A 28000-nucleotide genomic window follows, 5' to 3' on the forward strand; every position below is an offset into this window, starting at 1 on the left:
GTTTTTCCCTCCACTTTGCATAAGCAATTTCTAAGAACATATTCCCCTGTTCTGTTCTCCCCTTCTCCCTGTAGCTTTGGTTCCCACTGACACTGAATTTCCTGTTGCTAAAGCCTGTTTTTCTTGGCTTTAGTTGGTTGTTGGCCTCAGAAAAGGTACAGGGTAGCCCAGCTGGAGCATGACCTGGGTTCTGAGCATTCTTCACACTAGGTTAGATAGTGTGTGGCCTCCTACAGGGAATGACTTTGGAGAACACCACCACCTTGGATATATTGGGAACCGGTATTTTTGTTTAAAGATTTTTTTAATGTAACTTTTATGATTTTTGTCCGATCCTAGTCAGTGTGTTTTCCTTACTCCAGGTGATAAGCAGATGATGAGGCTAGGTTTGTTGTACCCCCACCCCGTTTAGTTTGTCTTAACTATCCGTCTTCCGAAGCTTCTTTTATTAATACTTCTCTTCCTGGTACCGATGCTGTAGCTATTAACCATTTATTGCCTAACCTAACAGTCTCTTGCTCTCCAGAAGCTAATATTTTGATGAGTGGGGCAACCCTTAGCTAAACACTAGTAACAATTAAGAGTAATCCAGCCTGGGGTGCATTAAGTGCCCAACTATGTGGCTTAAGACTAGGGATCGCGAGCCTTTCCACATAACGAAGCCTTTGTGACAGAAAAAGTAATGAACTGTTCGTCCCGGCAAAGCCCCTTGTTCCTCCCTCCCACGCGTACACACCTTTATCAGAGACACTCGGTCTTCCCCCAAACTTCTTGGCTCTTACGCCTTCCTCCCACCGTCGGCAAGCCGGAGAAGGGAAAATGGGGGAGGGGGGCGTGCCTCTCGCTTCCGTACTTGCCTGTGTCCCAGGCTGTCTGGGGGAGGTGTTGGATGAGCTGCCCCAGTCCAGCTGCAGCCGACCCAGGTCCCAGTCCCTGCCCTTTGCTCCCCTGCTTTTCAATAAGTCGCGAAGCCCTGCGAAGTGGGCGTGGGAGTTGTCCAAACTGAGGCTAGGAAGTCCTCCCGGACTGTTCAGGGGGCCCCAGGCGATAGCCACGTTCAGATTCTGGCTGAAAGCCAGGGGAGGGAGCTTGGGGTAAGGGGAGGGCCCTGAGGGAGGGGTCAGACTCCTTAGCAAAGAGTTAATAGGAAGAGGGGGAGGGGATAGGACGGAGAGACCGAAGGGAAGGCTCAGGTAGGAAAAGAACCCAGGAGGGAAACCTGGTCGGGGGAGAAGGGATCCAGCCGGATCTGGGGTCGGAGTTGGGGCTTTCTACCCTACAGCACCCTCACCCTAAAACCGCCAACTTCCAGCCGCGGCGGCGACTTTCAGTTTCATTTCTACGAACCCTCCTGCCTGGGCCGCAGTCGCCGCCGCGATGCCCAGTAAGTTCAGCTGCCGGCAGCTCCGGGAGACGGGCCAGAGATTCGAGAATTTCCTGGTCGATCGGGGACAGGACAGGGAGACAGATCGCGAGCGGCTGAGGACCATTTATAACCAGGACTTCAAGACCAGGTACGGGCCGGCCCACTCCCCGGCCCCGAAACGCGGGCCCAGCTTACCGCCGCTACCCCCGCGGTGGGGCCACCCTTCCAGCCCCGGGGCGCGGGAGAACGGCAGCTCCCCCAGTGGCTCCGGCGGGTCCCGGGGCCGTGCAGCGCCCCCTCCTGCGCGGTGCCCACGCCCCGCCCGCGCCGCCAGCGCCGCCGGCGCCGCCAGCATCCCACCCGCTCTGCCCCTGCCGGGCCCCTGCGCCGAGTCCGGCGGAGAACCTCCCCCACAGCCTGCTCCCCCGGCGGCGGCGCTGGACATGTCTGGGGGAGCCGGGTGCTGCGCCCACGCGCCTCTCGCGGGGGTTGGGGGCTGAGGGTGGGAAGCGCTCGGCGTGGGGGAAGGGAGCTCGGGAGGGAGCCCAGGCTTTGCAGAAGAGCGGGGAACGAGCTTCCTGCTGGGGGCTGCCCACCCTGGCGCGAGCTTTGCGAGGACCTCCGCCCCTTCATTGAGAGGCTGCTTCCTCGGGGGTTCACTATTCCAGAGAGCTGAAGAGACCCAGTGTAGGAAGGAGAGTCTCAGGGAGCTCGGGGAAGAAGGAAAGGGCACCAACTGCGTACGTACCAAACCTCCATTAGCACCTGTGGCTTCTCCATGGAGACCCGCGCGGGGGCCGGTCTCCTCGAGGCCCCTTCTCATCCTGTGGCTTAAGGCTGTTTGGTCCTCCTTTCCTTTTCCCATTCAAGGAAAGCAAAGAGACTTCTCCCTGTCAAACCACGGAATTGTGCTTCAAAAACCTCTATCAACAGGCTGCAGTCTTGGGGTCTTGGGCCGAAGACCAAGAAACAGTTTAACAGGGATAAACGTAAAGACTTAAATAAATACTGGGTGGTGGGAATTGAGGCTTACTAACAGAAGTCTTGAAAAAGACCTTGGGTTTCAGTAAACCAAAAGGCGGGTATGGCTGCTTAAAGAGCCGAAGAAGTGTTAGACTGTGTTTATAGAAGTGTGGTTTGGGATGGGGGGCAGGAGGTAAGTGACTTTCCAGGTTTACCGGATCATTTCTGGAATATTGTTTTCAGTAGTGAGTGTCACGTTTTAAGAGGGACATTTAATGGGTTTGAGTAGCACCTGAAGGAGCAAAGACGCTGACCTGTTTTATGTCCCCACACTGTGCTGGACACTGTGGGGAATATAATAATGCCAGGGGAGCAGGAGAGGCTGTGATAAACATACAGTGTGCTGTAATAAATAGTAAAATAGCATGAGGACTGTAATACAGATAATAAGAAAAATGCTGGAGGAAAAATAAAAAGAGAACAATTACCATTGAGTCACACCATCAACACTGCACATCCATGAATTCACCTGTGTCCAGAAAAAAATAGGTACAACGCGACTGAACAAAAGTCGACTACTTCTTTTGGCTCTGTTAAAGAGACTATCATTCTTAATGCTTGTTTAGATGGTGAGGAAGACTGTTCCAGACTATTACCCTAGGTACTGCCATGGGAGGAGCTCTTGCTCAATCTCTCCATATAGCAAAGACAACAGGGATTTATAGCCAACAGCAGAGTGAGGGGTTCTTAAATGAAGAATCACTCAAAGACAGCATTAAGGGTTTGGGGGCGGGGCAATGTTGAAGCCTAAGGCAGAAGAGGGTTCAGAGGGGCCTGACTGAGTTTCTTCAAGGAGAGTCTTTGTCATTTCTACATCAAAGTTAGACAGTATGTTCCAAAACTGGGGGAAAACAGGCTTTGTCAGATAGCCACAAACAGGCATATAGGAAACCACATATACCATACATTATGAGTGAATCTAAGGGATTTCAAAATAATTTTTTTAGTATGTACTTGTTTTTAGGCAAGTAAGATACAACTCCCCTGTAGTTATTAGGGAATTCGATGGAGAGGGTGGCATTGACCTTGTCCTTTGCAATTGAAGGCTAGATAGCATTTTAGTACTTGGAGGAGGAGGAAAGGCTTCTATGTTGATTCATTCTTTTTGTGAAACCCAGTCAAAGAAATGGAGAAATGTTGGCCTTGCAAAGAGAAAAATTGGAGAGGACAAGGTAGTTATTGGTGAATATTTTAAAGACTGTCCTGAGGGGAAAGGATTATGCTTTGGTGTCATTCCAGAAGGCAGAGCTGGGTTCACTCAACATGGCCCCTCGGGGAATTCCTTGGTGACCTAGTAGTTAGGATTCCAGGCTTTCACCACACTTGCTCTGTTTTGGTCCCTGGTTGCTTAAGTGAGATGCCACAGACTGAGTGAATTAAGTGACATAGCCAAAAAAAAAAAACCACCAGGTGGAAGAGATTCCTGTTCTGATTAGAGGGAACTTTCTTATGCTATGACCTCAACCCTCATCCACCCAGTGGAAGTTTATTGCTTGTTCTCTGGGCTCTCATTGCTCCTTCTTCGAAGCCTGGTTATAGCTGGATGACACCCTACCTTGTGTTAGAGCTAGCGTCTCTCCACCAGAGAGACTCTCCACTGTAGAGCCTCTGAACACAGGGACAGGCCTTTCATCATGTAGGAGCCTTCCCTCAGTCTCCAGTGTAGAGCCTTGTATGTATTAGATGCTCAATAAATGCTTCCCAGAATCTAAAAGAGTTAGTAAGTAGAGTTGATCTACAAGGGAAGAGGTTGTAGGGAGCTATAGCAAGTCACCCTGTATCAGGAGTTCTGGGCACTTCCTCCACTGAGAAGAATAGGTCCCTTCAAGCTATTAATCGGTTATTTTATAATTTTATGAAGTACCCTGCTCTCAACTCTTACTAACTTTTCCCACCTCTTGTTATTCATTTGGCAAATATATTTAATGGGGGCTCTACCATTTGCCTATGCCCTGGTTCCTGCCTCTAAAGAGTGTAGGCTAGTAGGGAGTGGCAGATGTATAGATAAACATGTCATTCTGAGCTTCAGGAGCCTGGATTGTGTTTCCATAGCTGGAGTTCAAATTCTGACTCTGCCACTTACTAGTTGCATTTGATTTAACCATGTATCTAAATTTCCCTAACTGTTAAGTGTGTAAAATACTGCCTTTCTCTCAGTTGTGTGAGGCCAAAATAAAATATCATAGGTAAGGCATTTCCCCTGGTAACAGAGTGCATGGGCTTTGGAAGTGGCAGCTATCATTAACATTGCTGGTTAGGAGTCCATTATGGAATAAGCATTGGCCTCATGAAAAAGTTTCTGAGAGGAGATGATTCCTGCCTTGGGCAAGAGACTCATTCTTTTATTTAACAAATATTGGCTGAATGCCTCCTATGAGCAAAGCAAAACTGTGAGTTGCTGTAGATACACAGAAGGAACCTAACTAAGGAAGGAGGCAATTAAAGACAAATACTTTAAAAAAAAAAAACCACTTATTTAACAACTGTTCCGATAACTGCTTGTGAGAAAAAGCCCAGGATGTTCAAGACTATGACTTGGAGACCTGACGAGTCTAGGAACCAGAAGTTTCTGGAGAAAGTGATGTTTGAGCACAATCTTGAATGATAAATGGAGTTAGCAGATGTAAGACAAGGGGAGGGCAGTTCAGGCCGTTGGAGGAAGTAGTGCCTCCAAGGCTGGGGGTGAACTCCTGTGAACAGGTGACATGAGGTCAGAGGGAGGCAGGGGCTGGATTGGGTGGGCCATTGTAGGCCATGGGGAGGTGATGTGGGGTTTTTGTTTTTAATCTTAACAGAAACAGGAAAGCACAAAAAGTTGCAAAGTAGGACACTGAGAGAATCGGTGTTTTTAGAAAGCTCACTCTGGACCTCTGTCCACAGTAAAAGTTCACATTTTACTGTCAGTCACTTAGTTCAGTTGTTCGGTCATGTCCGACTCTTTGCGACCCCATGGACTGCAGCACGCCAGGCTTCCCTGTCTTTCACTATCTCCCGGAGTTTGTTCAAACTCGTCCATTGAGTCGGTGATGCCATCCAACCACCTCATCCTCTGTCGTCCCCTTTCCCTCCTGCTTTCAGTCTTTCCCAGCATCAGGGTCTTTCCCAATGAGTCAGCTCTTCGCATCTGGTGGCCAAAGTATTGGAGTTCAACATCAGTCCTTCCAATGAATATTCAGGACTGATTTCCTTTAAGATTGACTGGGTGGACCTCCTTGCTGTCCAAGGGACTCTCTAGAGTCTTCTGCAACACCACCGTTCAAAAGCATCAATTCTTCAGCACTCAACTTTTATAGTCCAACTCTCACATCCGTATATGACTACTGGCAAAACCATAGCTTTGACTAGATGGACCTTTGTTGGCACAGTAATGTCTCTGCTTTTTAATATGGGGTCTGGTATACACAGCTTTCACAGAACAGTATGTATCCTTAAAACAAAGCTTAGCCTCATTCCCTACCTTCTGATATTTTTTATTCTAGTTTACTTCAATTGTACAAAAGCCTTGGTCTGGTCTTTACCCATTGAGAGTTGCAATCCAGTTTGTAAAACATAGAACTAGAAGTCCCGTTAAGATCACTTCTTAGGTAGCTCATCAGACAAGAGCAGGTCCTGCCCCATTCTGGACAGGGCCATCTTTCCCCCTCCCCCCATACCTGGACACTGGTGACCAGAACACACGCAGACATCCTCCCTTTTTTCATTAGGAACCTCTAAGTTTCCAGCCAGTTTCAGGACCAAGCAAGATGTCAGGAACATATTAGGGCTTTTCAAACCACCATCACCAGTTGGCTCAGGTGCACCCAGGCCTAAGAGTTAACTCAGTAATCCAAGGTTCATTATGCTATCTTTATAATAAATCAGCATTGCAATTTTTTTGTACCTCCCCCTCCCCCCTGTAGATTTTGCTTGGGTGCCCATGGGTAAGCACCTGCACAGGAGAAAAGTTAAATAACCTAAAGCTGTCGATCAATTTGTCAGTCAGATAACTCAGGACACCAGGAAGGACTTTCCACCCTTCTACCCTGCCCTCACTGCGGGGCTGCTTCTGGTTCCCAGACAGCCGACTCTCCTCTCTTCTCAAGAGTATACTTTTGCTTCACCTAAAAACTCCTGCTGCTTGAAACTGCTTTGTGTCTCTCAGTTGAATTCTTTGCCTCAAGAGGACAAGAACTGAGGAATGGCTGTTCTGCCAGTAACAATCTGATATTGTATTTTGAAATACCATTCCTCAGGCTAGTAGGCTTTCCTGAACCAGGTCTAAAAAATTAGTTATCTTCCACCTAACAAACAACGGGGACCAGGGTCAGGGCGTTACACACCCAGGATATCCAACTGTGGCAGAAAAGTCTGGAGGGGGAGTGCGGTGGTACAATAGTTGGGATGGCTGAGCTGCCATTTGGAATGGGTGTGGGGTAGGGACCTGTTCTTCAGTTTCTTCCCTAAAATGGAATGATAATAGTTGCTGCCTCAAAGGGTTGTTGTGAGGAGTAAACGAGATAATGCAAGTAGCTTCTTAGAAGAGCACATAGTAAGTGCTTAATAAATGTTTTCTGTTTTTGTTGATGTGTCGTTTTTAATGTTGGAGCGATCAGGAGAGCCATATTAAAGGGTTAGACTTAGTCCTGTAGTCTGTGGAGTCATAAGTTGGGGGAAATGATGTGATTTGTGTTTGCTAATAACTCCTGTGGACTCTAGAGCTTCCCTGGTGGCTCAGATGGTAAAGAATCTGCTTGCAGTGCAGGAGACCCAGGCTTGATCCCTGGGTCACGAAGATACTCTGGAGAAGGGAATGGCAACCCATTGCAGTATTCTTGCCTAGGAAATCCCATGGCTACAGTCCATGGAGTTGCAAAGGAGTTGACATGACTGAGTGACTAACACTTTCACTTTCATTTCCTGCTGACTCCTAAGGGATGGACCATTAGAGAGGTGTGGAGTCAGAAGCAGGAGGAACAGTTCATAGGGCTTGGGAAAATGATGAGATCATCAAGCAGTTCACAGAGGAAATATGAATGACTAATAAACAGAAGGAAAGATACTTGATTATGGTCGTGATCAGGGAAAAATGTAAACAAAGTACCATTCATTTGAGCAAGCTCCGGGAGTTGGTGGTGGACAGGGAGGCCTGGCGTGCTACAGTTCATGGGGTCGCAAAGAGTCAGACACAGCTGAGCAGCTGAACTGAACTGAACCATTCATTTGCTTATCAGATTGTCAAAAATTTAAAGGATTGAAGGTTTCTGATGTTAGGGTCTAGGAAAGGGATTTTCTCAAATTTTTTTCAGTGAGAATGTAAGTTTGTACAACTTGTTTAGAGGACAATTTGGCAGAACTTATCAAAGTAAAGGGGGCTTCCCAGCTGTCTCAGTGGGAAAGAATCTGCTTGCCAACGCAGGAGACCTGGGTCTGATACCTGGGCTCGGAAGATCCTCTAGAGGAGGAAATGGCAATCCACTGTAGTATTCTGACTTGGAAAATTCCATAGATAGAGGAGCCTGACAGGCTACAGTCCATGGGGTCCCAAAGAGTCGGACACAACTAAGCGACTAACAACATGAACACTGTTTCTTATGTGAATACAAATCTCGAGGACTTTGCTGGTGGTCCAGTGGTTGACCACAGTTTAAATGCAGGGGCACACACACATCAAAGTAAAGCTTCATTCTCTTTGACCCAGAGGGATGGTTATTGTAACATTTGAAACAGCCAAAAATTGTTGGCAGCCTAGCTATCTATTGCTGAACAAATAGTTAAACCCATCACAGTGCATTCATACTGTGCTATCCTTTGCCACCATTCAAAAGAGCTAGGTGGCTTGGTAAAATGTCATGGTGTCCATGGTGGTGAAAGAAGCCTGTTTCAGAATAGTATGTGTAGCACACACACAAAAAATATATATATATATATATTTTTTTTTTTTTTTAATGCAAGGAAAAGAGCCTGGAGAAGTATACATCCAACAGTTAAAGTGAAAGTGTTAGTTTCTGAATCATGTCTGACTCTTTGCCACCCCATGGACAGTAGCTCGCCAGGCTCCTCTGTCCATGAATTCTCCAGGCAAGAATACTGGAGTGGGTAGCCATTCCCTTCTACAGAAGGTCTTCCCAACCCAGGGACCAAACCCAGCTCTCCTGCTTTGCAAGCAGATTCTTTACTGTCAAACAGTTAAGCAGGTAGTTGAGAGTGAAAGAGTGGGAACCCTTAATGTTTTGTCAGGTAATGAAGGCAAAAGGAGAAGGGGTGGCAAAGGATGAGATGATTAGATAGCATCATCAACCCAATGGACATGAATCTGAACAAACTCCAGGAGATAGTGAAGGACAGGGGAGCCTGGCATGCTGCAATCCTTCAGGGTCGCAGAGTCAGACACAACTTTGACACTGAGCACACAGGTACCCCCCATATCAGCATCCCATCTGCATTGCCACATTTTGTTCCACACTAAGGTATCTCAGATCAATTAGGGTATTTTTGTTATTGTTTTATTTTAAAAGGATCATGTTTTATACATTTTCCATCTCCTGATTTTCTTACTCATCAATACATCATGGAAATGACTCCTAATTGTCTGGTATATTCTTCTAATTGCATTATTGGGTTTTTTCCTCAACATCTTATTATGACAAATTTCAAACATAATGAAAAGTTGAAATAATGTGACATTTAACAACCATATACCCTTGTTACTGAACACAGATTGGTGTGCCCCACGCATGCTGCTACTGCTAACTCGCGTCAGTCGTGTCCAACTCCATGCAACCCCATAGACGGAAGCCCACCAGATTCCCCCGTCCCTGGGATTCTCCAGGCAAGAACACTGGAGTGGGTTGCCATTTCCTTCTCCAATGCATGAAAGTGAGAAGTGCCCCACGCATATGTGACACCAAATAGACCAAACTGTCAGAGTCAGGAGCAGAGAAAGTGTTATTACGGGGCCAAGCAAAGAAAACAGGTGATTAAGGCAGCTCCCTGAGGGTTTTCTAGAAGTTGTTACAGGCAAAATTTGGAATGAGGGCTGCAAGGTGTGTGACTTTCTTCTGATTGGTTGGTGGTGAGGTAACAGGGTGGGTCTCCGGGAATATTGTGCTCTGCCTGAAATTACTGTCATCCACCTGGGTGGTGGCCTTAGTTCCTAGCCTGCAAAGCTATTGTTATGTGTATTCCTTGAGGAGGAAATAGGACCCTGCCCCAAGGCTGCACTATTGTTTCTGGACTGCAAACCCCCCACATCCCCCTTCCCCACCTTGTTTCTGTATTTCCCTCTGTTCCCTGATTAGCAGCTGTTTGCATCTGCCCCTTGGAACTCTGGGAAGGTCAAGGAGGCGGAATGAAGTCTATTTCTACAAAGAAGCAGCAAGGGACACAGATAGGCTTTTGTGCCCTGGAGGGCCCCCACAGGGTCGTGCTTGGTTTCACCTCACCTGGATTTCTTTTTTTTTTTGAATTGCACTGAATTTTAATTGAAAACATTTAAACAGCCTGGCTACTTATAATGAATTATAAAACTTTGATAGTTAAATTGTACTATCATTTATGAAGCTTTTATCCTTCATTATTTTGTAGACCTGAAAGAAACTTTGCATACTTGTGTTTTCAGTTCTCCATTTTAGAGGAAGTTTGTGAAGACAAGGTCCAAACTATTTATAAATTAAAACCCAACAGAGAAATGAAATAGAGGGAGAACAAAATCTATACACAGCTGAGCTAGGTGTTTTTTAAGCTCGTGTTTTGTATAGGAAAAGGTAAGAACTAAAAAACGTAAAGTGATGCATTTTCAAAAATAGCTAGCTTTGAGTGACAGCTTGCTGGTGTAACAGCCATAAAGAACTATTAGCCATACAAAACTGGAAAGTTGACAAACAAAGGGAAGGTGGGATGCCTAGGATTTTTCACCCAGGGTTCATTGTATTGGTGAATTCAAAACATGAGGGTTTCACGTGGGCTCACCCAATTGGTGAATTCAAAACATAAACGAAACGGAAAGAGGTGCACAGGAAAGGAGGAAACAAGATGTCAGGGAGGGGCCAGCCCATAAAGGGGGAGAGAACAAACCTAGGTGACTTCCGGGAAGATTGTTCACCGCATAGTACACCAGTTTGAAACTGGGAGAGGGGCTTGCATGCTAGGATAACTTGCTTTGTGTAAGGACTGTGGGTGTGCCTGCCCATCAGACACCTGATTTTGCAAGACCATAAAGCTTCGCTTTCTGCTATACCTCATGTCTCCGAGTCCATTCTTGAGTTTGGGCTGATGAGCATGTTTCTCAAAACAAAAGCAAGTGCAGTAGTAAAAACTGAGTCATGAAGATCCCAATCAGAGGCACTTTTAGCACGCCTCTTTTCTTTCCCCTGGTTTCTTCTATGATTGAGTCTTGAACCAGGTATCCACTTGAGGGGGTGCTGGCGATAAATAGGCCACGGAGGAAGTGTCAGCAAATCTGGCCATAACTGTAGACAGTACACCCTAACTGTTCAGCCAGGTACCCGTAGATAAATCCGACTATTGCAGGAAAAAAAGAAAATTCCCTGGAACATCTGTTGGGCTAGCTTCTGGCCCTTGTAATGCATTTGCAGAGGCAGCAAGCACGGATGCTGCAACAAGTCTGGCTCTGAAGGCGGGTGGCAGAGTGAGAGCAGCCAAGACTCAGGGTCGGTAGGGTCCGAGGTCAGCTTCTGAGCACAGCTCTGCGGCCCTGCAGAGCAGGGCATTGCAATGGCCACTCATCTAGATTTCTTAATTAGTATTTGACACTTGCCTGCCCATCCATCTGTCTTGCTATATTTATCTTGCACCATGTGGGCATGTGAGGATCTTAGTTCCCTGACCAGGGGTGAACTAGTGCCCCCTGCAGTGAAACTGTAGAGTCTTAACCACTGAACCAACAGGGATGTCCCCATCTAGCTATCTTAAATTTTTTTGATGCATTTCATAATAAGTTACAGATACCAGTACAGTTCACCCCTGAACACTTCAGCATGATTGTTGTTATTACAACAATTGATCTAAGAGTTCAAAATTTGTTTACAGTGGGGGTTTTTTTTGACCACTCCGCACAGCTTGTGGGATCTTAGTGCCCAGAACAGGGACTGAACCCACTCTGTAGGCAGTAAGAAGGCAAAATCCTAACCACTGGACCGCCAGGGAATTAACATGTTTACCTCCTTTTTTTTTTTTTAAGTAAAATTTACCTACAGTGAAATAGACAAGATTTCAAGTGTCGCATTCTGTGAGTTTTAATGAATCCATATACCTGTGTGCAACACTCTATCAAGATATAAAACATAACATCACCCCAAAAAGTTCCTTCATCTCCTGTCCTATTTAGTTCTCACCTTTACCCACCCAGAATCCACTGCTCTGATCTTTTATTGTTTTTTTGAGATACTATCCATTCTAGAACTTTATTTAATGGAATCAGATAGTATGTACTCTTTTATGTAAGGCATCTTTTGTTCGGCATAACGTGTTTGAGATTCACACATGTTATTCTGTGTATCAGTGGTTTCTTTTTACCGCCAATATTTTACTGCCAACTCTTTTGGTATTCTTTTACCACCAATATTTCTTATGGGCTTTCCTGGCGGCTCAGTGATAAGGAATCAGCCTGCCAAGCAGGAGACTTGAATTCAATCCATGGGTCAGGGAGTTCCCCTGGAGAAGGAAATGGCAACCCATTCCAGTATTCTTGCCTGAAGAATCCCCATGGACAGAGGAGTCTGGCAGGCTACAGTCCATGAGGTTGCAAAGAGTTGGACTTAGCAACTAAACAACAACAACAGTATATCTTATATGAATATAAATCACAGGGACTTCTCTGGCAGTCCAGTGGTTAAGACTCCACGCTTGCAATGCAAAGGGCTTGGATTAGATCCTTGGTCCAGGACCCACATGCAGCTAGCTTGGCCAAGGTGGCGGGGGGGGGGGGGGGGGGGGGGGGGGGCGGGGTGTGGAGTATATATATATATATATATATATGTATATATGCACCCATGCATGCTAAGTCACTTCCATCATGTCTGACTCTTGGTGAACCTATGGACTGTATAGCCTGCCAGGCTCCTCTGTCCATGGGATTCTCCAGGCACGAATACTGGAGTGGGTTGCCGTGCTGACCCAGGGATTAAACCCCATAGCTCATACATTGTAGGCAGATTCTTTACCGCTAAGCCAACGTGGAAACATATGTGTGTGTTTGTGTGTGTGTGTATATATATATATATATATATAGCAGTTTTATTCAAAATAGCCCCAAACTGAAAACAGTAACCTTGAAACCCTGATATATATACATGTCCTGGAAACTGTGATCTTGGGCAGATTGCTTAACCTCTGTTTTGGTAGTTGGCAGCAAAGTCTTCTTTAGACTGATCTTCTGGTGTGACCTTGCCTGCGGTTGGACTGTCCAAATTTGGACAATACATATAACCTGACATTTGATATTCCGGGCCATCACACAGCATTGCTGGCAGCCAGAGGTTCAGTGTTTGCATTGTTAACCTGTTTCGTCTATAAAATAACGGTCTGGAATTGCTTGATACTTCTTCACCCATTCTCCCGGCAAGTCCTTATTGAATAATTACCAGTGGTAGGTCTACTCTAGATGTTATAGTCATGTTACATTTTTTATGAATTTTTATTTCATGAACAATATAATAATATTTTTATTAAAAAGTCAGAGTATTATGTTATGTTTGGCTTTACAAGAAACCATCAGACCTTTTTCTAAAGTGATTGTACCATTTTATAGTCCATCCAACAATGCACGAGCATTCTGGTGTTTTTGTATCCTTGTGAACATTTGGTGTTGACAACCTTTTACATTTTAGTCTTTCAAATGGATGTGATGCATTCTTTTAAATAGCTGTCTGATATTCTGTGGTACGAGTGTTTACAGCTTATTCAGCTATCTCCCTTTGGATGGACATTTGTTTTTAATTCTTGGCCAATGTGAAGGCCTGCTTGCACATATGTTCCTATATGTTGGTATGTTTCTTTTCCATGGATACATTCCCATGAGTTAAAGGATACCTCCCTATCAAATGTTAGGAGATGTTGCTGGATTGTTTTCCAAATGGTTGTAATATTTCCCTCTTCTACCAGCAATGTATGAGAGTTTTCTTTCCCACATAGTAATACCTGTTGTGATTGTCTTCTTTTTTGTCAGTCTCATGGAAACAAAATAATACTTCATTTTTACTTTAATTTGCATTTCTCTATTTTTGGAGTATCTTTTCTTACCCCTGATCAGAGTTTGCTCTTTAAGTTGAATATTCTGTTTTTCTATTGAATTGTTCATCTTTTTTCCCCTTGAAATGCACATGACTAGATGTATAATGCAAGAATTGGTGCTTTTTTCCAACAAGTATGTACTAAGTTTGTGATTTTTTTTAAAAGTTGGTTTTTTTTGTTTGTTTGTTTTAATTTTTATGGATGTCACCTTAAACCAAGTGAACTTGGATAGTGGTAATAGACATGAAGAATAATTTGAAAGCTGTTGATACTTAGGTGGTAGTACCTTTCTCCTAGAGGAGAGCATGGCAACCTACTCCAGTATTCTTGCCTGGAGGATCCCTTGGAGAGAAGAGCCTGGCAGGCTACAGTCCGTGAGGTTGCAAAGAGTCAGACACATGTAAAGTGACTTAGCACACAGGCATAGCACCTATCATAGACGCTGAAAAGCTTGCAGAGTTCCTCCTGCTCACGTCAATGCAGAAGCTTCCAAAGATGGAAGATTTCACCTTAAAATTGTACTTTGGGTTTCTCTTAAAAGCCAGATCTGGCCATCTTGGGCCTGGTGACCTCTTTCTGGAGATGAGTAGCATTTCCTCCTTTTAGACGGGATTTGTACTCCTGGCTTTGCTCAGTCCCCTCAGGGTCCTGTTTTCTCTCTACCACTAAGCTGAGAGCTCCAGGGTGTTTCAGGGCACAGGAGCTTTTGTTTGTTTAGACTTGTTGTTTATTCCCTTAGTTGCATCTGACTCTTCTGTGACCCCATGGACTGTGACCCACCAGACTCCTCTGTCCACAGGATTTTCCAGGCAAGAATACTGGAGTGGGTTGCCATTTCATTCAGGGGATCTTTCCAACCCAGGGATCAAACCCGTGTTTCCTGCATTGCAGCTGGTTTCTTTACCACTGAGCCACCAGGGAAGCCCCTGGTTAGAGTAGTAGATTATAGAATATTCATGTAAGAAGGATATGGGTAATCCTTCTTATACTAATGACTCAAAAGTAGGACCTGAGATGGCTGCAGGTATCAAAGATACCTGTGGAGTCTGGCATCTATTGGCCTTTGAGTGTGTGCCGATTCATGGAACTTAGTGACTCACTGACCAAGTTACCAGGGTTGATTTCAATCCCTTTGCCTCAGCCCCTCAGCAGCAGTTGAGCCTGATACCTGATTGTGAGCCTTCCTCCTGATTCTCTTCCCTCTCCAGGAACTTCCTGCTCTGTTTTCTATTCCTCCCTGGGTTGTGCTAACCTCAGTGGTTCTCAGACTCACTCCCTGGGAAGATCCTGAACACTTCCATATTTGTAAATGCTATTGACGTCTCCTTATTATTAGGGTCTGCTTTGCTTTGTCCTGAGTCCTCAGCTTTTGATTCATGGGGCTAGCTGCCTGTGGACCATGGGGATATCAGATTGACCATGTCCAGATCCATATGTCCCTCCAGCCTCCTCCTCCTGTGTCTCCCTCCTATCTCAGGAATAGTCCCTGAAGCCAAGCCACTGCTTTTGGTATTGTCCTTGACTCCTCCCTCTTCCCAGCCTACATTTGCTCTCCTGTCCGAAACCAAAATCTGCTAATTTTTTATTCTAAATATCAGATCTGTCTCCTCTTCCATCCTGACCACTGCCTTGTTCGGACCCTTGTCAACTTTGAATTGGACGGTTGCAATGGCCTTCTTCTAACTGGTCTCCCTGCCTACAGTCTTGCCTCCAGCAAATCCATCCTCCATTCCTGATGCCTGGGTGATCTGAAATGCAAATATGATCTTGCCACTCCCCTGCTTAAAACCCACCAACATGGGGTGGTTGTGTAACCACAGTGTAGCCTCTGGTGCAGGCTGGAAGTAAGTTACTACTCTTAACTACTACTGCTGCTACTAGTACTACTATTACTACTAATAGGATACTAATAATAGTAGCTAACATTTCTTGAGCATTTTCTATTGTGTTTTCACATGATTTAGTATCTTTTTTAAGACAAATGAGAGCCAATTCAAAGTTTTCTGAATGGTATCACTCACTTGCATGGGGGGAGGGAGAGGGGCAGAGTTATAGGCAGAGGGCACCAGGGAAATGTCCATAACCATGAATGATCTTATTTTGTGCTGGTGAGCCTTCATAGTTCAACAGAGATGGCCATGGTTCCTAGGAACTAGGATTTGCTTTCATTCCCCTCAAAGCATGGAGGGAGGGTGGTCAGCTGTCCAGAGCGTGAATGTGTCTGTGACGTGTCACATGTGGGGTTGTCCTCTGGCCCTTAAGTGCCAGTAAAGGAGGAGAGCTGCTGGCCTTCAGGGTCAGGTGCAGGCTTCATGGCTTGGCATGCAAAACTATGCGAGACCTGGTCCCTGCCCACCTCTGCTGCCTCCTGCCAATCCCTCCTTGCACTCTTCACTCTAGTACAACCAGGCTGGATGTGATACTAATCATAGTGCACCTTACTGAGATCTTATGTGCCAAGCACTGGGCTAGGTGGACACCACAGTGTCGGCTTCTCCTGTGATCCACACAACCACCCCAGGAGATAGGTCTGCTGTTACCCCCATTTTATAGAGGAGCAAAGTGAGGCTCTGCGAGGTACAGTGACCCAAGGTGACCCAGCTAGTGTCAGAGAGGGTGGTCCCCCCAGCTTCCCCCACTCACGCCCCCACACTTCGGCTCACACTCTGTGCTCCATCCTGCGCCTGAATGACACCCATTCATCCTTCAGGACTCAGTTCTGACGCTGTTTCCTGGGGAAGCCGCCAAGTCTGAGCTCCTCCCCTCTGAGCTCCAGGCAGGGGCTAGAATTAATGTGTTCCCTCTGTGCTCCTCAAGGCCTCTTTGAACCCCCAGCCTCTAGCACAGTGTCTGGCACATAACAGGTCTCTGTAAGTGTTTGTCGAGTTGACTAAACTGAAATCCAGGCACTGAACCTTGGGGTTATTGTCCTTCTGACCAGTTTTCCCTGTCTTCACCTTCTCTAGGCCCAAACAAGCTATTTGATCTCTGGAGAAGGATCCTTTCCCTTCCTGCTTGGGTTCTACCTGCACCCTCTGACTTCGGGGGGACACTGCTGTCTGATCAGCCACCTTGCCCACACACCCTGGACACCTGCACCCTCTGCCCCCTCTCACTCCTCACCAGCGGGCTGGACCTGGGATCCACTCCCCACCATCACCCAACCAATCAGCTTCTTCGGCTTCCCCCTCTGCCTTAACTCTTTCTGCTTCAGTGTTTATATCTTTTCTGTCCCAAATTGCCCCCACCCTGCCCTAGCTGTTCATTTCTTACTCTCTCTTCCCTTAATCCTCCATCTCAACAGCCCACCATTGGACTTTTCTCCTCAGAAGTACAAGCTCCACCACCTGCTGCTTATTTAAAACAATCGTATTTAGTCTTGGAGAGGGTCCCCTTGCCTTCCCTGAAAACATTAAGAAGTCCTGCCGTCCCGGCCTGAGTCTCTGTCCCCAGCCCCATCCTGTCCCGCACAGAGTAGCTCTCAGACGCCCTCCCCAGCTTGCCGCCCCCTGGCCCTCACTCCCCAGTCTCCTCTGCTCCCGGCAGCTTTGGGACCCCTGCCCCTGGCTTCTCCTCCATGCTGTATGGAATGAAGATTGCCAATCTGGCCTACGTCACCAAGACCCGAGTCAGGTTCTTCGGGCTCGACCGCTGGGCCGACGTGTGGTTCCCAGAAAAGAGGAGAATGAAGCCGGGGTTGGAAATGAGCAAACACCACAGGTCACTGCTAGCCACTATCTTTCATGACAGGTGTGCTTGTGTGTGACAGGGTGTGCAAGAGGGGCCTGGGCGTGTGGGAAACCGTGTGACTGGGGCTTGCCTGGGCTTGGCGGGGGTAGGGTGGGGGCTCCCTCCTGCAAGGACTGAGGGGAGGGCAGGGAAGGAGCTAATTGGCCTGAGTTGAGGGGTGGGTTTCCTGAGCATGGCTGGCACTTGGCCATCCTCCCCATTCTGTGACTTTCCCGAGGGCAACCCCCAGTCCTGTCTGCTCCTGCCCCAGCCCTGCCCGCCCTTGACTCCCGCTCTCCCCAGGGCTGAGTATATGCATGGGAAACATGGGGTGAATGTGGAAGTCCAGGGGCCCCACGAAGCCCGAGATGGACAGCTCCTTATCCGCCTGGATCTGAACCGCAAGGAGGTGCTGACCCTCAGGCTTCGGAATGGAGGAACCCAGCCTGTCACCCTCACCCACCTCTTCCCATTCTGCCGGACCCCTCAGTTTTCCTTCTGCAATGGAGACCGGGAGCTGCCCTGCCTCCTGGGCCCAGGTGAGTGGGCTCTCAAAGAGCCTCTGGTGGCCGGAGGCCTGCCCTAGGAGGGTCTGTTGCTTCAGGAATGTGCTGTTGCAGGCTGGTGGGGCTTGCCTTGGGTAGGGGCTATCTGGGGGATGTCAGGGTTGGGATGCTCCTGGGCAGCTCCCTCCCCAACCCGACTCACTTAGCTGTCTTCTCCTAGGTGAATGCTATGAGCTCCATGTTCACTGCAAGACCAGCTTTGTGGGCTACTTCCCAGCCACAGTGCTCTGGGAGCTGCTGGGCCCTGGAGAGCCAGGCTCAGAAGGAGCTGGCACTTTCTACATCGCCCGCTTCTTAGCCGCCGTGGCCCACAGTCCCCTGGCAGCACAGCTGAAACCCACGACTCCCTTCAAGCGGACCCAGGTCGCTCGCAACCCTGTGGTGACCAGCCGGATAGAGGAAGGAGAGAGACCCGACCGGTAAGTCCTCCGTCCAGCCCAGTTCAGGCTCGGGGGTCCCTCCCCACATCACCATATGGGCCCCTTTCCTGATGGTGAGTTCTTAACTCCTCCAGACCTCAGAGACCTTTTCTAAGAAGAAAAGCGGATATGAGGACAGTGTGGAAGTTTCAAGTATTTTTGACTGTATGATGGATTATCAGACAGCTGGGGTGGTCGTGTTTCTCTCTCTTCCTCTCCCCCTCTCCGTCATAACAGCTTTATGGAAACAACTTCATACTATACAGTTCATTCCTTTAAAGTGTACAATCTGTGATTTCCTTAGCATATTCACAGTTAGGCCCTACCATCATCACAATCCATTTTGGAACATTTCATCACCCCCAAAAGGAGCCCATACCCTTTAGTGATCACCCGTTTTGTGCCCCGGCCCCCTCGCCTCCTAGCCCTCACCAACCACTCATGTACTTCTTTCGATTTCCCTCTTCTGGACATGTCATGTGAATGGAATCATAGGTGTAGACATCTCTTTTTAATATGTCCAGGTGTTCACAAAATACTGAGCTATAAAAGCAAACTGTGAGACCACTGTGCTCTTTCTGCTACAAATATATGTATAGGGGAATTCCTTGCGGGTCCAGTGGTTAGAACTTCAAGCTTTCACTGCAGGGGGCACAAATTCTATCCCTCATAGGCAACTAAGATCCCACAAACCATGCAGGGCAGCCAAGAAGTTAATTAGTTAATTGGCTAATTAATTTAAAATATATTTGTATAATACATATTGACAAAGAAAAATGTCTGTAAGGTTACATATCAAAAAGTTAACAATGGTTATCCCTGGATGGTAAGCATGTTATTTATTTACCCATTTATTTATTAATTACCTAGTTTCTGATTTTTTTTTCTCTAATGAACATATATTGTTTATATATGTATATGTATATACACATATAGATAACCTCACAGCTTGTGAGATCCTAGTTCCCCAACCAGGAATCAAAGACAGACCCCCTCTGCCATGGAAGTATGGGGTCCTAACCACTGGACTGCCAGGGAATTCCATATAGTATATATATATTTTGTTTTGTTTTGTTTTTTTTTCTTTTAATGCTTTCAAGTATCATGCTTTCTAAAAATGAAAATGGTCCAGCCTTGGCATGAGCAGCCTCGTGAGACAGTGAGTCCTCTCTTCTAGGGCAAAGGCTACTGACCCCTTTCAGCAGTAGTATCGAAGCAGGGCTTTGTGCCTAGCCCAGGGAAGGGCCTTCTCAGAGTCTCTGAAGGTGAAGGGTCTCTGTGTTTGTAATAGCTTTTCTTGTCCCCCCTCTTGCAGTGCTAAGAACTATGACCTGGAGTTCAGTTTGCCACTGGGAACATACTACCCACCCCTCCGCCTCAGACAGCTGCTCCCCATCCTTCTTCGGGGAACAAGTATTTTCACTGCCCCGAAGGAGATTGCTGAGATCAAGTAAGTACCATCCGTCTGCACCCTTCACACTGCTTTATATGTTTCTTCTTTGTTCACTTCCTATTTCTGCCCCATGCCTCTGTCCTCAGCCTCCCATGCTCAGTTTATTCATCCCCTGACTGGCCAACACACCATGTGTCAGGCTGCATTCAAGGTGAATCACTCACATGAAGGCCCTGACATTGTAGCTGGGGAAAGTGAGCATTTCTCATCTTATGTAGTGATGAGGACTATGAAGAACTAACCAACGTTAAAGCAGGGTAAGGGGTGGGCTGTGCTGTTCTGCAGAGGACAGCCAGTCCTGGCCTCTTCGAGGAGGTGACATTTGAGCAGAGAATGACATTTGAATGGGGTGAGGGTGTGAGTCATGGGAGGATCTTTGAGAGAGGGTGTTTCCGGCTCCAGGATCCACAATGCAGGTCTGAGGTTGGCAGGCAGGGACTCTCTTCTTAGAGGCCTCTGACCCCCATCTGCTTCTCTGCTCTTCTAGTCTTCCCTGATTCCTGACGTTTTCAGTCTCAGGGCTGCAGGGGGAGAGGTGCTCCGGGACATGGGGTTTGCCTGACCCATCCTGTTCCTATCCCTCCCCTCCCATCTCCCCACCCGTCACTGCCAGGGCCCAGCTTCAGACAGCCCTGAAGTGGAGGAACTATGAGGTGAAGCTCCGGCTGCTGCTGCACCTGGAGGAGCTGCAGATGGAGCACGACATCCGGCACTATGACCTGGAGTCAGTGCCCATGACCTGGGACCCCATAGACCGGAACCCCCGTCTGCTCACCTTGGAGGTCAGGGCTTGGGTTGGTAGTAGGGAGGATGGACTGAAGTTAGCCAACCCACAGACTGTGGGCAGAACAAAAGGATAATGACGCTGTTCCTGTCCCAGAGGGCTCAGCAAGTAGCAGAATAGGCATCTAGGCCCCCGAAAGAGGCGTCAGAGCAGGGTAATAGGGAAGACGGGGGTTTTAGCCCAGACTTGGCTATCACTTGGCTCTGTAACCTTGGGCAAGTCTTTCGCTATCTCTGGGCCTTAGTTCACTCACCTGAAAAGCATGGAGCTGAACTAGATGATTCGTGTTCTTTTTTGTTTATCTGTTTGGGGTTTTTTTGGCTGCACTGGATCTTCATTGCAGTGTGCAGGCTTTTCTTGTTGCAGCGTGCAGGCTTAGTTGCCCTGCAACATGTGAGATCCTCGTTCCCCCCACTGGGGATCGAACCCAAGTCCCCTGCATTGGAAGGTGGATTCTTCACCACTAGACCACCAGGGAAGTCTGGAAGATAATTCTTAGAGACCTCTCCAGCTCTCAGATGTTGAATGTGTATCCATAAGTCCAGAATTGCACATGAGAATGGATTCCTGCACCCATGTTCTGAGAAAGGCACCAAGTGAGAAGAGACAGCAAGTGAGGACGATCAGGGAATGTTTCCTGCAGAAACTGAATTTTGAACAAGATTTTACAGGCAGAGTAGAAACTGAACTGGCCAAGAGGGCAGCTGGACTTACTGGGAAGCTGACCCCTGGCTCTTGAAATCGTGCCCTGGAGGGTTGCCAGGACTCCTGGACTCAGCATCTCTGAGCAGCTTGGGCAAACTTGTCCCTTCCCCATCTCCCCTGACTCTTGCCCTGCCTGGTGGAAGAGGAAAGAAGCAAAGCTCCCTGAACCCCAGGGTAGATGTGGCTTGTCAGATCTTGTGTTTCAGGAGGGGGTCTCAGTGGGCCCTCCACTGGTCATCTTGGGCTAGAAGCTTGCTGGTGCTTTTGCTTCCTAGGTTCCTGGGGTAGCTGAGAGCCGCCCCTCAGTGCTGCGGGGTGACCACCTATTTGCCCTTTTGTCCTCTGAGACATATCACGAGGACGCTGTCACCTACAAGGGCTTTGTGCACAAGGTGGAATTGGACCGGGTCAAGCTGAGTTTTTCCACCAGGTAAGTGTTGAGGGAACCCTGAGCTGTAGGAACGTCTACAGATGGCCCAAAGGCCAAGGGAGGAGGGTGTTTCTCACCACAGTGAGTGGGACCCCAGGGACAGAGCAGGGGGCGACCCTGAGGTGCCTCAGCAGCTTCCTTTCCTAGAGAATTGCTTGGAGGTCTGGGAAAGGAAGTGGGGTTGGGGTAGATGGAGAGAGTCCTGGCCTTTTATTGCCCATCCCTCCTTACTGGAATGCTTCCCCCTCTCTCTCCCTTGCCAAAGCCTCCTGAGCCGCTTTGTGGATGGGATGACTTTCAAGGTGAACTTCACTTTCAACCGCCAGCCCCTGCGGGTGCAGCACCGTGCCCTGGAGCTGACAGGGCGCTGGCCACTTGGGCCCATGCTCTTCCCTGTGGCCTCTCGTGGAATCCCGCTGCTGCCCTCGGATGTGAAGCTCAAGTGAGACTGTGGGCGGGGATCCAGGGCCACCTGAAGTATGGGTGCAGGGGATGTGGCCAGGGAGGCTTCTGGGGCTCAACAACATCGTGTTTGTGGCACTCTGCCAGGCTGTATGACCGGAGTCTGGAGTCAAACCCGGAGCAGCTGCAGGCCATGAAGCACATCGTTATGGGCACCACCCGCCCCGCCCCCTACATCATCTTTGGGCCTCCGGGGACGGGCAAGACTGTCACCCTAGTGGAAGCCATCAAGCAGGTGGGGCCTGAGCCTGTGGCTTACACTCTGAGTCCCCCTGGAACCAAGCAGCTGGCCCCAGGTTCTGCTTCCTTCCAGCTCCCCAAACGCACTCCCCTGAGCTGGCACCGAGGGCCAGTGTGGCTCTGAGCACTGTGTGCACGTTGGGTATTGCACGACTCCACACTGCAGTTCGTGTCTCAGTCATGATTGCTGTGTTCAGTCGCTCAGTCGTGTAGGACTCTGTGACCCCCTGGACTGCAGCACGCCAAGCTTCCCTGTCCTTCACCGTCTCCCGGAGCTTGCTCAAACTTGTGTCCATTGGTCAGTGATGCCATCCAACCATCTCATCCTCTGTCGTCCCCTTCTCCTGCCTTCTGTCTTTCCCAGCATCAGGGTCTTTTCCAATGAATCAGCCCTTCGCCTCAGGTGGCCAAAGTGTTGGAGCTTCAGCATCAGTCATGGTAGCCTTTTATATTTACTGCAGCAGTTTTCTAGCGTAAAGTCCTGCTTGGACTGCAGTGGGCTGGGGATCAGAACTTGCCTTTTTAGTCACTCCCTCCCCTAGCAATGGGAGAGAGATGCCACACTGCGCCAGCCTGAGTCACAGCCACACTTCTGTGCACCAGCCCCCACCCGGAGACCAGAAGCCGCTTCCCACACTGTGCTTATCCCCACCCCAGGTGGTGAAGCACTTGCCCAAAGCCCACATCCTGGCCTGCGCTCCGTCCAACTCAGGGGCTGACCTCCTCTGTCAGCGCCTCCGGGTCCACCTACCCAGCTCCATCTACCGCCTCCTGGCCCCCAGCAGGGATATCCACCTGGTCCCTGAGGACATCAAGGTACCTAGGGAAGGCAAGCGGCCAAGGGACAGTGGGTGCTGCTCTGGGTCAGGAAACTAGGAGACCCTCATTCTGAGATACTCACTGTGTGACCTTGGGTGGGTCAGGTGCCCTCTCTGGGCTTTAGTTTCAGTTGTGTGTAAAGTGAGAGAAAATAAATAAAGTTGCCTGGGGGCCCCGGAGCCAGAGTGAGGGTGAAATTGGCGGTGAAGCCAAGCTGACTCCTTTCCCTGCCCAACCCTCAGCCCTGTTGTAACTGGGATGCAAAGAACGGCGATTTTGTATTTCCTTCCAAGAAGAAGCTGCAGGAATATCGCGTCTTGATTACCACGCTCATCACTGCCAGCAGGTGGGAAGTGTGTGTGTGTGCATCTCTTAATATTGTGTTAGTAAAGAGGTAGCAGGCTGGGGAGTTGGGGGGAGGGCTGGCCTAGGTGAGCATTCAGGTTTGACAGTCTGGGTGTGACCCCTGCCTGGCCTGACACCTCCCAGGTTGGTCTCGGCCCAGTTTCCCATCGATCACTTCACACACATCTTCATCGATGAGGCTGGCCATGCCATGGAGCCAGAGAGCCTGGTGGCCATAGCAGGTGAGGGGTTTGAGGGGGCTCCAAGTATGCCCCATATGGCGTCAGAGAGGCCCCACCATATGCCTTTCTCCCCATCACTCCCCACTTTCCAGGGTTGATGGAAGTCAAAGAAACAGACAACCCAGGAGGGCAGCTGGTGCTGGCAGGGGACCCTCGGCAGCTGGGGCCTGTGCTGCGCTGCCCACTGGCCCAGAAGCACGGGCTGGGGTACTCACTGCTGGAGCGGCTGCTCACCTTCAATGGCCTATACAAGAAGGGCCCGGATGGCTATAACCCCCAGTTCATAACCAAGCTACTGCGCAACTACAGGTACCCCACACCCTCCGCCAGCCCAGCTGTAGCCTCCATCCCACAGTCCTGTTGCTCAGAGACTATACAGAGCAAAAAGACTGTAAACTGGAAGGTCTCTGCAGTCCCATCGCTGCTGTTTGTAGATAGTGTGACTTAGCAAGTGCCCTCACTCTAGAGCAGTTTGCCTATTTGTATATCAGGGGATGGTCAGTGGTTCCCAGACACTGGAATATGTCTGAGGCAGGTCCCAGGTGAAGTTTCTAGGCAATCCAAGGAGAAATGAGAATATTATAGACAGTTAATGATTATTCAAGTTAAAGAGCTGTATACTTCCTTTAGTCAGAGAATTCTTGCATCTGAAATACTCAGTTGAGTTCCTAGGTGGGAACTAGTTCCTTAGATGAGTCCACTAAGAATGCAAATAAATGTTAGCTGTTGTGTTAGTACTGCTTGTATTTTTGGATTTTTTTTTTTTTTTAGTTCTACCAGTTTAATGCTACCAACCCATCTCCCTCCACCTTCATGCACGCATGCTCAGTCATGTAACCCCATGGACTGCAGCCCGCCAGGCTCCTCTGTCCATGGACTTTTCCAAGCAAGAATACTGGAGTGGGTTGCCATTTCCTTCTCCATATTTTTGGATTTAAACACATTATCTCATCCAGTAATGGTGATAGTCAGTGATACGTGTTTTTGTATTATCCTTCCTTGGCAAGATTGAGACTTGAGAGTGGGTCCCTAATTTCTTGGTGTTTTCTTTTAAATTTGAAATCTGTGGATTGGATGCTTTCTGGAGCCACATTTGGTTCTGCTTTCTGTGGTTAACTGTGTATGTGTTAGTTGCTCAGTCATGTCCGACTCTTTGCGACCCCATGAGCTGCAGCCCACCAGGCTCCTCTCTCTGTGGGATTTCCCAGGCAAGAATACTGGAGAGGGTTGCCATTTCATGCTCCAGGGTATCTTCCCGACCCAGGGATCGAACCCAGGTCTCTTAGTGCCCAGCTGCAAAAGCTGTAACTGAATGAGTCTGCTATGCAGTGGGCAGGACAGGATAGTGTGTGAGTGGGTGGAGGGGCGCCTGCCCCTGTCTGGTCTTGCTCTTCCTTCCTCCTCCTCCTCCTCCTCCTCCTCCTAGGTCTCACCCCACCATCCTGGACGTTCCTAACCGGCTGTATTACGATGGGGAGCTGCAGGCCTGTGCGGATGTCGTTGACCGAGAGCGCTTCTGCCGCTGGGAGGGTCTGCCTCGACAGGTGAGGCTGAGCGGGGCTGGGGCTCAGGCTCCCCACACCTGTACCCCAGCCTCCCTCTTACCGAGGGTCTGGGTAGCAGGAGTCTCTGAGTGGAAGCCACAAGCCCTGCCCTTAGTTACCTGGGATCCCCCATTCCCTGGAAGGGTGTGGGGGTGGAAGGGAAGGGAGTCAGGGAGGTCCAACTGAAGGTTTCCCCTAACCCTGTGTCCAGGATTTTCCAATCATCTTTCACGGTGTAATGGGCAAGGATGAGCGTGAGGGCAACAGCCCGTCCTTCTTCAACCCAGAAGAGGCTGCCACAGTGACTTCCTACCTGAAGCAGCTCCTGGCCCCCTCCTCCAAGAAGGGCAAAGCCCGTCTGAGCCCCCGAAATGTGGGCGTCATCTCCCCATACCGGAAGCAGGTCAGGCCCTCAGTTCCCATCAAGGGAACATTCCCATACCTAGCCAGACCGCTAGGCAGAGGCTCCAGCTCAGGCCTCTCTGCTGGCCCCATATCTCAGAAGAGCTCAGAGGTCAGTTGTACCTCCTCTTTGCCCCCCAGCTCCCTGGCCTCCTGCCTGGCTCCCTCTTGTGCTGGGGTAATGGCAGGAGAGAAAGGCACCTGTCCCCATCTTCCAGGTGGAAAAAATCCGTTATTGCATCACCAAACTTGACAAGCAGCTTCGGGGACTAGACGACATCAAGGACTTGAAGGTGACCCTCACCACTGTTTCACACTCTCCCCCTGACTTCTGTTTCCCTCGCTCCCCCACTTCCAGACACCTCCTTGGGTCCCTGCCCTACTGCTCCTGGGACAGCCCCAGTCCCTGCCCCACCCTCGCTGCCTGAGGCAGACTTGGGCTTTCCCCTGGCTTCTCACTGCTGGAGATCCCAAGTTGTAGGTCTGGGCTGGGGCTAGGAAGCCTGTGTGTTTAGCAGTTACCCCGAAGGATTCTTAGGATCAGGCTGATTTAAAGTCTCTACCCTAAGGATAAAGTCCAGTCTCCCTAGCCAGCCCGACCTGTCATGTGATGATGTCTCCACTCACCTCTCCCCCCCTGAGTCAGTTGACAGCTAGCTCTACTCTTTCTCAGATAAGAATCACCTGGAGAGCTTTTAGTGCTGCCAGGGCCAGGGTTCCACCCAACCAATTAACACAGCTATCTGGGGGCAGAGCCAGGGCAGCTGTTCTTTATGGCTCCTCAGGTGATCTGCGATCTGCGCAGCCAGGGCTGAAAATGGGTACTTTAGGAATTAGAGGCCTCTCCGGTGGAAATTCTGATTCAGGCGGTCTGGGTTAGGGCCTAGAGTTACTTAAACAAGTGCTGAGTGAAAGTCTGAAAAACTCTGCTGAGTTAGTGTTCTTTGGAATCCTGTTTTCTTTGCTTAGAAGCCTTTCCAGTTCCCACCACTTTAACTGGATTCACTTTTCAGGTTTCAGCTAGCACAGCATAGTCCTGTCCTCTTTCCTGGCTCCCTCCACTGTGACAACTGTCCTCAGGCTCTGGCAGGCGGGGCTGGTTCCTGGGTCCCCTGCTGAGTGCCCCCCCCCCCCTCCGGCCCTGCCTCCCTCCCCTCTAGGTGGGCTCTGTGGAAGAGTTTCAAGGCCAGGAACGCAGCGTCATCCTCATCTCCACCGTTCGGAGCAGCCAGAGCTTTGTGCAGCTGGATCTGGACTTTAACCTGGGTTTCCTCAAGAACCCCAAGGTTGGAGGGCTGGTGGGCTGGTGGGTACTCCTCCCAGGGGACCCTTCCCTACTGTGACCCCCACCACCTCTTCTCTCCAGAGGTTCAATGTGGCAGTGACTCGGGCCAAGGCTTTGCTCATCGTGGTGGGCAACCCGCTCCTGCTGGGCCACGACCCCGACTGGAAAGTGTGAGCATCCCACCCTCCGTCCCTCTTGATGGCTACAAGCCTTGTTCAGTCACTAAGTTGTGTCCAATTCTTTGAGACCCCCTGGACTGCAGCACACCAGTCTTCCCTGTCCTTCACTATTTCCCAGAGTCTGCTCAAACTCATGTCCACTGAGTCAGTAACACCACCCCCTAGCCTAGGAGAGCTGTAGTTTTATGAAGCACCCTTGGGGCTCAGGTAATCTTCCCATCTGTTTTATCTTAACATCTCCATTTGCCAAGGTTAAGCAACTTGCCCCCAGGCATAGGCCAGTGTGCAGGACCCAGGCTGGGCCTCCAGCCTCTGCAGGCACTCGGCCAGCCCTGTGCAGCTGTGTGTGAATGCTTCTGTACCCCACAGATTCCTGGAGTTCTGTAAAGAAAACGGGGGGTATACTGGGTGCCCCTTCCCTGCCAAACTGGACCTGCAGCAGGGGCAGAACTTACTCCAAGGTCTGAGCAAACTCAGCCCCTCTACCTCAGGTATGGCTGGGCCAGGGTGGGCCAGAAGAGGGGCAGTGCTGAGGGATGAGGTAAGTGACTAAAACAAAGCTCACCCCCTCTCTTTCTAGGACCCAAAAATCACGACTACCTCCCCCAGGAGCGGGAGGGTGAAGGGGGCCTGTCCCTGCAAGTGGAGCCGGAGTGGAGAAATGAGCTCTGAGGACCGCCCACCTGACCCCGTCCCCTGCTGCTCACGACAGGCTGCTAACAATTGGGGGAAGGGGGAGGGAGTAACACTGAAAAAAAAAATGTTATTCTTTGCCAAA

At 49.2% G+C, this 28000-nt stretch overlaps 1 protein-coding gene across 12 annotated transcripts; it reads left to right on the forward strand.

The window, feature by feature from the left end:
• Nucleotides 1-883: 883 nt before the first annotated feature.
• On the forward strand, nucleotides 884-28000 carry MOV10 (Mov10 RNA helicase). 12 transcript variants are annotated; one of them, XM_069600807.1, is made up of 22 exons: nucleotides 1156-1193; nucleotides 1313-1514; nucleotides 15321-15462; nucleotides 17165-17368; nucleotides 17651-17886; nucleotides 18074-18332; nucleotides 19648-19782; nucleotides 20399-20567; nucleotides 21550-21704; nucleotides 21970-22146; nucleotides 22254-22401; nucleotides 23064-23222; nucleotides 23468-23571; nucleotides 23715-23812; nucleotides 23905-24121; nucleotides 25239-25356; nucleotides 25568-25759; nucleotides 25977-26051; nucleotides 26919-27044; nucleotides 27125-27213; nucleotides 27592-27713; nucleotides 27803-28000. In XM_069600807.1, the coding sequence occupies exons 3-22, from the start codon at nucleotides 15380-15382 to the stop codon at nucleotides 27892-27894; spliced, it is 2958 nt and encodes a 985-aa protein (XP_069456908.1). In that variant the 5' UTR covers nucleotides 1156-1193; nucleotides 1313-1514; nucleotides 15321-15379; the 3' UTR covers nucleotides 27895-28000. The 12 variants fall into 12 exon arrangements, 9 of the variants coding, with proteins under 9 accessions (XP_069456866.1, XP_069456881.1, XP_069456896.1 ...); XM_069600812.1 differs by having other exon boundaries at nucleotides 1159-1193; nucleotides 17165-17338; XM_069600765.1 differs by lacking the exons at nucleotides 1156-1193; nucleotides 15321-15462 and adding an exon at nucleotides 884-923.

This window comes from Ovis canadensis, chromosome 1 (genome assembly GCF_042477335.2).
Source record: "Ovis canadensis isolate MfBH-ARS-UI-01 breed Bighorn chromosome 1, ARS-UI_OviCan_v2, whole genome shotgun sequence".
Lineage (NCBI taxonomy): Eukaryota > Metazoa > Chordata > Mammalia > Artiodactyla > Bovidae > Ovis > Ovis canadensis.